The 11,566-nt window shown below is 41.5% G+C and overlaps 1 protein-coding gene across 2 annotated transcripts in view; it reads right to left on the reverse strand.

Annotated features, from left to right (window-relative positions):
• Positions 1-11,566, reverse strand: part of GSK3B (glycogen synthase kinase 3 beta) — a 1,987,846-nt gene that overhangs the window by 1,629,296 nt on the left and 346,984 nt on the right. For both annotated transcript variants that reach the window (XM_044071503.1, XM_044071504.1), the window contains exon 2: positions 1,768-1,961. In XM_044071503.1, coding sequence (XP_043927438.1) covers positions 1,768-1,961 — 194 coding nt within the window. The remainder of the gene's footprint in view (positions 1-1,767; positions 1,962-11,566) is intronic.

Here is an 11,566-nt window from a genome sequence, read left to right on the forward strand (position 1 = left end):
GAGCTTCAAGTTTATCCACATTAATCCTAGTGACTGACTACTTAATGATAATTTAACAAAAACAGCTTCTTAGATGGAGTTGATTTAGAAGGACCTGGCTTCACTTGAAAGCAAGGATAGGAGGGAGAGTGGGACCTTTTCTGTCTGCCTGAGAGGGAAAAGAACCAAAGTTAGAAGACTGAGTGGGATGTTGACATGTTTCCTTAACCTGAAGCTCTAACAAAATGGTACAAAGCCACTTGTTATATCTTCTTAAAGTAGCCAGATCAAACTCTACACCGATAACACAAGACTCTGACTCACATTTATCATGACTTTCTGCATGATAATCTGCTTGCTGCAGTTACACTTAACAGAAATAAATTGTGACATCAAAATACTGCAGTCCAAACAAACAAATCAACAGAAAAAGTGGAAATCCACTACAACCCCCAAAAGAGAAAGGAAGCCTTAAGAAAAGTTTAGAAACCAGTAGCATAGCTAGGATGGGGGTGAAGGTGGCAACCGCCAGGAATGCATAATGTTAAGGGGGATATTATCGGCCTACATCCGATCCATCATCATGATGATTCCCAATCAGTCTTTAGTGCAATAATGGCTTGTAGTCATACCTGAGCACTGTAGTACTCCACATATGGTCTAAATTGTAGCAGTTTGCTACAGTTTACTGAAACCATAGTGCTGTAGGGCTCTGTGTGGGGTATAAACTGTAGCAACTGTTTGCTACACTCATAGAAGTATGCTACGATTTACAAGAAAAAAACTTTTTTTTTTAATACTAAAATGAGAGGAAGGAGGGTTGGGGGCAGGGTATAGAAAGGGGACTTGATTGGCTGGTGCAGGAGGGAGGGGAGAATGTCATGCATCTAGCCACTTGGTTGGTGTGCCAGTAGAAGTAGTAGATTTTTTTTTTTTTTTTTGCTCTTTACTTGAAGAGCGGAGGGGTTGTGATGCGGGTTTGTGGTACCAGCACAGGAAGATGTTTGATCCAGCTACACTTCTGGCAGAAATGCTCTGAAAGTGTCTTCTCATATCATTAAACAGCAGCAAGTACCCCGATGGTTTTACAAAAAGTGACAAAGAAGGCTGTCAACTGATACTCATTCACCAATGCACAAACTGCAGCAAACAATGATGATAATTAAAAAAAAGATAACACACTCACTAGACTTCTAATACTCCCAGGTTAAGCATGAGTAAGAAACTAGTAAATGGAAGAGAGACGTGCTGGGTATCAAGGGAAAAGCGAGGTGCAAATGTAGGCTGAGAAATTTATATCAGACCTGACCACATGCAGCATGTCATGTCCTGAAGGTTAACAAAGACTTAATTCTCCATAGGCAGATCCAGAAATACAGACACCTTTGTCAAACTCATACAGGTAGTAGTGTAACAGTGTTCCAATTTCTCTCAACTCCACAAGATGAAACAATGGAAACGTATATTAACAGATTTAATTCTAGCCAAAGCATATAGTAATGATTTGCACTCCTTATTCCTATGACTAGCAACACATCCAACAGTTTACCACTGAAATTATTTTCACATAAATTTGAGAAAGATACAACAGCAGACGTAGATCCATTCACTTCTGACACTCACTTCCTCTGTCTGGAATGGAACACATGTCACTACCTGAGAAAAGACAAGCAGGCTAACTAATACATAGGCTATATCCACAGTTTAAAATGTGTACTGCAAATATAATTCAGGTTACTTGCAGAACCATAAGCTACAGAAACTATGCCAGAAAATAAGAAATCCTACCTTAAACCTTTTGTCCTGAAGAACTTTCTTGATTGCAACCAGCTCCCCAGTGTCACACAGTTTGGCCTGGTACACAACTCCGAAAGAACCGTTTCCAATTACTTTGGTATCAGAATAAGTAACTTCCTGAGGCCTGTCTGGTCCCTGGCCAGGCGTTGCAACCACCGTTGTCACCTTACTTCCATCTTTGTCTCCTGAAGAGAGAAAACAAGTCAGCTGCAATCTCAGTAGCCTTTTTAACTGCAAATGCAAACAGAAATGTTATCAACACATTTTATTGTACAAACTATCATGCAGGGACAAAGTATGCAAAAAAATACAACAAATGTGCTGCTTCTGACTATAAATAATAGCTGTACCTAGATCTCTTTTTTTCTTTAGTTTGACTCACTCAACATTTATGTGGTTCTGAACTAGTAAAATAAAAAGCAGTCACTCAAGAGTAATCATTTACTGTACCACACTGAAAATCTCACAGTTTCTAAACTAGTGTCACAAGTTCAATCAGAGGCTACAACAACATCACATCCACAACCTTTTCCTTATCAGCCTCATTTGTAAAGTAATGGAATGCATCATGTAAGTTCACATTCTCAACAGCCTACTGTACCTTAACCAAAACCACTTTGATTTTGTGAAGGACAGATCCTGCATAGTTAAACTGGATGAAAACAAACGGTACACACTACCTACTGAGACATAGCCAAAACCTTTGACAATATCCCACAATCCACTGACTCCGCTTCCTGTAACCTTGGCATAATTATTTCAGAAATGCTTCCATTTATACATTTGCTTGGTTTCCACATTTCTTTACTTTATACAGATTTTCATAAAATGTCTTGAATATCTCTTACACCTCAACAGGATCAGTGGTTATTCTTATTATCAAAGGTTTCTTAAGTCTGGCAACCACCATTATTACTTTCCATTGCCTAAGTCGTTGTGCTAAATGTTTTGCAGCCCTTCTTAACTGATGCATATTACACAATTACTCCCTCATCTTCCCCTTAGTTGCTGCTCTTCTCGCTCTGCAAGATTCCCCTTATAAGGCAATACTTCAATCTTTGTCAGCACCTCTAAATAATTCCTATCACTTCTTAACCATCTCTCTCGATCCGCGGTGGTGCAGCAGTAGCATTGTTGCCTCACAGCAAGAGGTTCTCCCGTTCGATTCTCGGCTGGAGTGCAGGGAGTGCCTTCTGTGTGGAGTCTGCATGTCCTCCCCGTGGTTGGGTGGGCGTTCGAAAGACATGTGCAAAATGGGCGTGCCTTCATTGAAGGTTGGACGTCGAGCTGGCACCTTGGCGTTTGTGAAAATCTACTGCTAATCATTAGCGGACTGGAGTTCCGCTGTGGCAACCCCTAACCGGGAAAAGCCGAAAGACAAACAACAACAACTTCTTAACCATCTCTGTTATTTTTACCATTTTTTTAAACTTCATTTTAAGTTTAAGCTCATCTCACATAGTATCTATCCTTTCTGAAGGATTTCTGTCTCCCCTAATGATTCTTGAATTATTTCCACTGCCTATTCCTTAAATTCCACTTTTTTATAGGTAAGCAAGAAAGTGCCAGTGTCTCATTTTAACTTTATTTCCCTAAGTATTTTTTTTTTTTATTTAATTAGTGTATGATCAGAAAGAGTTACTGAACAGGTCTCAAAGCTTTCAATTAAATACACATGCTCCTGCAAAATATAATTTCTATCCAATCTAGCTCAGTTACTGTATTGTTGGATATCTTGGATCTTGGATGTGAATTCTGTCCAAGTTCCTACTGAATTCATATCTTCCATACCAAAACACACTCATTTATTTTCATAAAGTTATTCTTTTGTTACATTTCCCTTCTAAATCACCCTGATTCATCCCTACTATTGCAAATCAAGTTCCATTCCTACCTAGAAATGTTCTTGCTGAAAACTGATTTCTCCCACAATTCTATTAAGCTTCACAATCATAGCTTAGGGTGGAATATAAATGCAAGCCAGTGGAACCCTGCCCCCACCAACATCACCACAAATCTACCACTGAGACACCCTAGTAAGCAGTATTACTGCCCTTTTCCCTTGTCCCTGATATTCTGCTTAATATCTACCTGGAAATCCTCTCTTTATCAAATTCACAAGCTTATTTCTATACAAATGTGTCTCCTGCAACACTGCCATTCACACCCCACATTTCTTAATGGAAAGCTCCACCCTCTCTAACAGTTTAACTTGATCTTTAGGCTGCTTTTCTCCCTACTATATGGTTCCAGTATCATATGGGTATCAGAAACCTGCTTGCACTTTATAAAGCTTTCATTTCCTTGCCTTTGAGCTAAAGGAAGGGAAAGCCCACCTACATTTTTTAAGCTTAACATTTCATATAATATGCAGACAAATTTGTCTCCTAGTGCACTACAGACCACACACACACACACACTCTGTCAGGTACTGCTGTCAATCCTAGACAGGCAATTAATCCTGCTGCTATAAAAGAAACAGAAAGCTGTGAGACTATTTCCCACTGTCTTTATTACAGAGAGGAGGAGAACTTGGAACGGATTCACAGCATCTTCCTATATAGCCATGCCTTTCACAGCAAAACAAAGCAATTACATAACTTGGGGATTTTAAAGGCAACTGTCACCTCTTCTGACCAATTTACATAAGCAGTATTGAAGTACTGAAATGATAAACTTTAAATGCTGGTTACTTACACTTACATAAAGATAACGTAAATGTAGTATCAAAGATTCCGGTGACATTTAGAGAAAAGTCATTTTTCCTTGTGAAGTACCAACACATTCACTATTTTCACCTCCCATGGATGTGACTGAACTATTCAAATCAGGACTGCTCTGCAAATGGAAAGACAGGTGGCAGGCTATCAACTAGGTGCACTGATACTGTTTATAAAAAGGTCTTTTAAGCTTTCTTTGTGACATCCTTCCAGAGATGGATGCATATCTGGTATAGACATCAATAGTAAGAAACACTCAATGACTGAGTCGGTCCTTACGCATTGCATTCTATTCACCTTAACAGTAGTATCAGCTGTACACGATGCAGCAAGGATTTAATGCAGTGAGTTTTCACACCTTAGGATGCAAATGTGGGGGAAGTCTGTCATTCCTTTAGAACTAAAATAAAATCCCTTTACAAAAGCCTGGTATTTAACTACTTTCTTTTGCTGGAAGTAGGTAACAACCATTCATAACACAGAACAAGCTCTGACAGACACATAAAAGAGGCTCACTCAAGGAAATATAGAAGCAGTTCTGTTACAGAAGGTGTGATGGATGACAGTGCTTCATACTCCTGCCATTCTATCTTAACGGCATGAGAAAAAGTACAGTTGTGTACACTTGCCATAAATGTAGATGTTAGAGTGTATTTACTGTTTCAGTCATTACATTTGGGTAATCCTGCTGGCAGGTTGCCCTCAGTCGGCCTGAATTCCAAAGTCCTGGGTCCTGCGTCGGCTGCTGTCGCCCCTTCCTTGACGTCAGGGGTATTAAAAGATGCAGCCGACGCCATTTTCTTCAGTTTTTCTTGCCCCAGATGTCAGGTGCCCCCAAAAAGGTAGCAATATTATATATATATATATATATATATATATATATATATATATATATATATATATATAAATATACATGCATCAATATAAATTTTACCTTCATCTACAAGCAAATACACCACATAGGTTGTAGAAGATAGAGAAGGAAAGATAAACTTTAGAATGACAGGGGGATGGCGGGAGAATAACCTGGACTGCAACAGTGAATACACTCTAACATCTACATTTATGGTAAGTGTACACAATTGTACTATGTTCTTCGTGTTTCACTGTTGCATTCATTACATTTGGGTAGAGTCCCAAAGCTATGGATGGGAGGCTGGAGCTAAACAGCATTAGGAGCGGCTATGAGGCCCTGCAGAACTGCAGAGGCAAAGCCTGCCCTGGATTTAGAGTAGAGTGGCAGATGATAGTGCTTTGTAAAGGTGTGCACTGAGCTCCAAGTAGCAGCCTCTAAAATGTCCTTGGTTGGTACTCCCCTGAGAAAGGCTGCTGAAGTGGCTGCAGCTCTGGTTGAATGTGGCCCAATGCCCTTAGGCACTGGCTTGCCATGGTGTAAGTAGCAGAAATTAACGCAGTGGCCTATCCACTTTGAAATAGTTGAGATAGCATTTCATTGTGATCCTGCAGCATATGCCACTAGTAATTGTTCTCTCTTTCTGAAAACTTTGGTTCTGTCCAAGTAGAATCTAAACGGTCTGTGTACGTCCAAAGAATGCAGAATTATCTCCCCCTTGTTCTGTGGAGTTGATAAAACGTTGGCAGATGAATAGTTTGGTTAAGAGCCACACTGGACACCACCTTAGGCATAAATGTTAGGTTTGTCCTCGGAGAGACCCTGTCTGGATAAAAAATGATAAAAGGCTCCACAGCCATGAGCGCCTGAAGCTCGTCTTGCAGAAGCTATTGCTAGGAGCAGAGCTGTTTTCCAAGATAAAAACTTTATATCAGCAGTAGCAGCTGGCTCAAAAGGTGGCAGGGTGAGTTTTTCCAAGATATAGTTGAGGTCCCATGCAGGCATCGGTGATCTCCTTGGAGGCCTTAAATTTTTGGCTCCTCTGAGGTACTGCTTTAATAAGGGATGAGAAAAGATTGGTGGCTCTGTATTGTAATGAGCTGAAATGGCAGAGGCATGAATTTTAATAGATGAAAAAGATAGGCCTTTGTCCAGCATCTCAGTTAAGTATTGCAAAATCTGAGGAATATTTGGCACAGCTGTATCAGTTCCTTGTGCCTGGTTCCAAGCACAGAATCTCTTCCAATTTCCAGCATAAGATTTTCTAGTACTAGGCCCTTCTGGCCTCCAAAATGACATCCATCACAGCTTTACTGAGAGGTGTGTTTTGTATGACTACATTATCCGCCATGCTGCCAGGTTTATAGTCCTGAGTTGGCTGTGCAGATCTGATTGTTTTGCTGGGACAGTAGATGAGGTATTTGAGGTAAGGTCCAAGCTGGGCATTGAGACAAATTCTTTAGGATTGGAAACCAGTACTGGCTGGGCCAGTCTGGGACAATCCGTATAATTTTTGGCTTCTCCTGTCTGACCTTTAGGAGTACCTTGGGGAGGAGAGGCAATGGGGGAAAGGCATATACTGATAGGTCTTCCAGCTGAAAGAGAGAGCGTCCACTTTCCATGCTTGTCTGTGATAAGTCCTTGTGCAGAATCTTTTTAATTGGTAGTTGTGAGGGGAAGCAAATAGATCTATATCCGGGCATCCCCATTTCTTTGTTATCATGCTGAAGTCTTGTGGATCCAGCTGCCACTCGTGGGGATCTATGAGGTTTCTGCTTAGTTCGTCTGCCAGAATATTTATCCTTCCTGGCAGGAATTGTACCTGCAGATGTACTTGGTAAGTTAATGCTGTGTCCCACAAAGTCATGGCTAGTCTGCAAAGGGGGTAAGAATGTGTGCCCCCCTGCTTGTTTCTATACCACATGACGGTGATATTGTCCGTCTTTATCAGTAGTTATCCAGGATGAAGCAAGTCCTTGAAGGCTGTCAGGGCATTCTGAACAGCTAGCATCTCTTTTTGCTTGATATGTAGATGCATTTGGGTTGTGGGCCATGTGCCCTGAATGCATCTTCCTGCCATGTGGGCCCCCCAGGCATAATCTGATGCATCCGTTGTTAGTGTCTGCCTGGCTGGGGGTAATGTGAATGACTGTCCCTTGTTTTGGTGACAAGCCTTTGCCCACCATCGAAACTCCTGTTGTAGGCAGGGAATGAGAGTAACCATTGTTTCCAGGCTGTGGCAATGTTGAGTCCAAACACTTTTTAGGTGCCACTGAAGTTTCCTCATATGCAGTCTTGCACATGGAATTAGTAGGGTGCAGGATGCCATGAAGCCCAAAGCCTGCAGAATTTTTCTTGCAGATAACTGGGCCTTTGTTGCCAAAATTTTGAAATAGGTAGTCCGTTGCCTTTGTTTGTATGGCGTGAGATAAGCCATCTGGGCAGTTGTATTTAAGCTTGCACCCAGGAATATTATCTCTTGAGAGGGTACTAGTTTTGATTTCTTTTCGTTGACTGTGTACCCTAGGCATGTTAGAAGTCTTTTTACGAACGCCAGATGCTGTAGAATAATGTCCTTGTTCTCTGCTTGAATTAGGCAGTCGTCCAAGTAAGGATATAATTGTATTCCTCTTTGTCTGCAGAATGCAATTACTGGTGCCAGGCACTTTGTAAAGACCCTGGGTGCAGTAGATAAGCCAAAAGGCAGTGCAGAGAATTAGTAATGCATTGAGCCAGCCTTGAATGAGGTATCGTCTGCATAATTGTCTGATTTGAGGTCTAGAGTTACCAGCCAAGCGTTCTTGCCCAGCATGGGCAGAAGCTGCTGCAAAGTAATCATCTTGAATTCTGGTATATCTAGGAATGTGTTCAGAATAGATAGGTCCAGTATCGGTCTCCAGGTCTTGTCCTTTCTGGGTACCAAGAACAGTCTTGAGTAAAATCCTTGTCCCTGCTCCTTCTCTGGTACTTGTTGAATGGCCCCCATGTCCATGAGGGATGAGATTTGTTTTTGTGCCTCTGTTCATTGATTTTTGGTAGATCTGGCCAGCCGTTTGCCTTTGGCAGGGTATGGAAATGGAACTTGTACCCTTGTGACACGATATTTAGGACCCACTTGTCCTGGGTTATAATGTGCCAGTTCTGAGAAATAAGTGCTTCCCCCTAAGGGTGCTGCCAGAAGATAAGTGCTTGGTGCAAGTTCTGAGAAATAAGTGTTTCCCCCTAAGGGTGCTGCCAGAAGATAAGTGCTTGGTGCAGGCAGGGAGGAGTCATTGGGACCGTTTCCTGTATGGTCGTGATTTATCTTCTCCAACTTTGGAGGTAGAAGCACCCCATTGCTTTGACCTGTAGGAACCTTGCGCCTGGGATCTGCCTCTAGGGCATCTGGATCTGCCCCTCTGAGGTCTGTCTGACACAGGAAAGGACCAGTTCTTTGTAGTCTAGTGTCTACTAAACCTAGGTGGCTGTACTTGTAAAAAAACCTTTGACAGTTTGCATAGATTTAGCTTTGTCCTCCATTTTCTTTAACACTTCCTCTGCCTTAACACCAAAGTATCATGCTGTAAAGGTGCATCTAATAATTTAACTTTGACATGATCAGGCAGATTTTGTTCCTTTAACCAAGCATGCCTCCTAATTACAGAACCCGTAACTGCGGCCCTGCAGGAGGCCTCCAAAGAATCAAAACCACATTGCAAAGTATGCTTTCCACCTTGTTCAGCTGCATGCAATAAATCTTGCATTTCCTTGTTTTTTGCACATTCAGAGTTTAATAACATGTTCTGTTTAAGCAATGCCATGACATGTTGCTGATATTTAAGCATATGAAACTGACAGTTTAAGGCCCTTATAGCCAAGGTAGCAGATGTGTAAACCTTTTTTCCCCATCTATCCAGTGCCCTAGAATCTCTGTCAGAGGGGGTAGGGTTTTTTGCAGCAGAAGCCTCAACTCCTTTGGGACCCTGTGAAATAGTTTCTGGGTCTGCAGCAGGGTTTCTAAAAAGGAATATATGAGAGTCAGGAACCCTGTAATATCTGTCAGGCTTAACAGGAGCTGGAGGTAAGGAGTCGGGTGAGACTAGACTCCGAAAACACTCTACAATATCCAACACAGGTGGAATGGCTAGTGGCCTGTGTTGAGGAGGTAAAAGGAAATCCCCGAGCCTCTTTTTAGATTCTGAAAAATCTTGGCTCTCCCAATGGAAATGCTCCCTTCATGGTATGCAAGGTCTCCCCAAAAGAATAGTCCTCTGGAGGAGAAGCTGACGGAATGGATTCTTCAGCATCAGAATCCTCATAGGCGGGAAGAGAATATTCCTGATCAGAAGAGGAATCAGAAGAAATAGAAACCTGATCTGAAGTTTCAGTGTCAGTCTCTTGCCTAGGCCTCTTATCAGGAGGGGGATGGGAACCCCTGACCAAGGTAATTAAGTCTTCAGCCATTTTGAGCATCTGTTTTTTGGGCATAGAGGCCTGTCCACGTGGCTCTTGAGTTACTTTGCTTTAGAAGGTGCTTTAGTCTTTGCCTTTGAAGTTGAGGTTGGTTTTATGTAAAGATGTTTAGGTCTGAATACACCCTCAGAAGCCGGTGCCTGCTCAGCAGCTCCGGATCCATCTGAAGGAATAGTATCCGAGGCTCCAATACCTTGAGTTTCCAGCGGCATGGCTGACTCCACGTGGGAGTCTGTTACGGCCTGCGACTCTAAAGTAGTGGGTGTCAGGGGCTGCGAAAGCACCTCACTGAGAACCGGTGAACAGCTTAGAAGAAGCTTCGTCATCGGTTTTGGGCCACGGTTGTCTCTTTCCTTTTCTTTGCGTTTTTGGTGAACTCCGGTAGTCGGATGGCTATCCGATGACATTTCTGGATAATTAAACCGGTATCCAAAATAGTTTAAAGCAAAATCATACAGACGCTTAATAGTGCGTTGGTTAAATCTAGCACAAAACCGACAACCAGCAACGTTGTGATCAGGGCCTAGGCAAGGAATACAGTAAGAATGAAAGTCCTTATGAGGTATTTGCTTTCCACAAAAATACAATTAACTTTTTCTGACATCGGTCTGGAGCAAGAAAAAAGTTTCCCCAACGGGGTACTTAGCTTTATTGAAGACTTCGGATCTGAAACTCGAACACGAAAATCTCAGGAGTCGGCCGACCAGCACTTGTGAACTGCTTCTGCTTCAGGCACCGCGCGGCAAGAAAGACTAAAGAAAATGGCGTTGGCCGCATCTTTTATACCCCTGACGACCTGACGTCAGGGAAGGGGCGACAGGAGCTGACGCAGGACCCAGGACTTTGGAATTCAGGCCGACTGAGGGCAACCTGCCAGCAGGATTACCCAAATGTAATGACTGCAACAGTGAAACACGAAGAACATCTCCACCACTTCCTTATGCCTAGCATGACTCGTATAAACATGACTTTAAATGCACTCTGGGAAGAAGGAATAACCCATCAACCACCATTTTGTGGGAAACGCATTAAAACTGTAGAAGAAGCACCTGGTGTGATTTTGAGCCATTAAAATAGCAAAGAAAACAAGGACACAATGAAAAAACATGCTTTTTGAGTTCCAAGTAGGAGTTTTCCTTTAATATAAGTCGGTACTTGTTTATATCTGCAAGGCCATTTATATATTCCATGGTAATATGGATAGAGTAGCTATTAAGACAGAAAGCTATTACAGTCATCTATTTTAAATTACACTTCTTTGAATGTGTATTTACAACTTTTATCTTACATGCACACATTAATGTTAGGTAGACTAATCTATTGTGCAGTTGTTTCTTCCCTTTTTCATTTGGACCTACATCACATTTTAAAGATTTCTTATTTCAATGAAAACACTCCAAGGGAATAGAATGCGGTCTTATCCTTAAGCAATAATTTGTTCAGAGTTTGTCCGTGTCTTATTACACTGATCATCAAATCAAAAAGATGGAGGAGGCTTGAATAGCATTCCTTACAAAATGCATCACATAAACATTTTTAATGTTATCTGTTATATTTTTAATGTAATTATAGCAACCAGAGAAATATCTCACAGCGTGTCTGTGCTGTAATGTAAATTGTTGTACTGAATCTGCAGTACCGAGTGCTGCAGTTAAGCTTTTTAAATAGAAGAAAACTATTTAACTTGAAGAAAATTGGGCAAAATGCTGACTTCCTTCTTAAGATAAAAAAACTTTTATCGCATTTAAATGCAATTTTACTGAGA

This window comes from Protopterus annectens, chromosome 5.part0, assembly GCF_019279795.1.
Source record: "Protopterus annectens isolate FY-2018-M chromosome 5.part0, PAN1.0, whole genome shotgun sequence".
Lineage (NCBI taxonomy): Eukaryota > Metazoa > Chordata > Ceratodontiformes > Protopteridae > Protopterus > Protopterus annectens.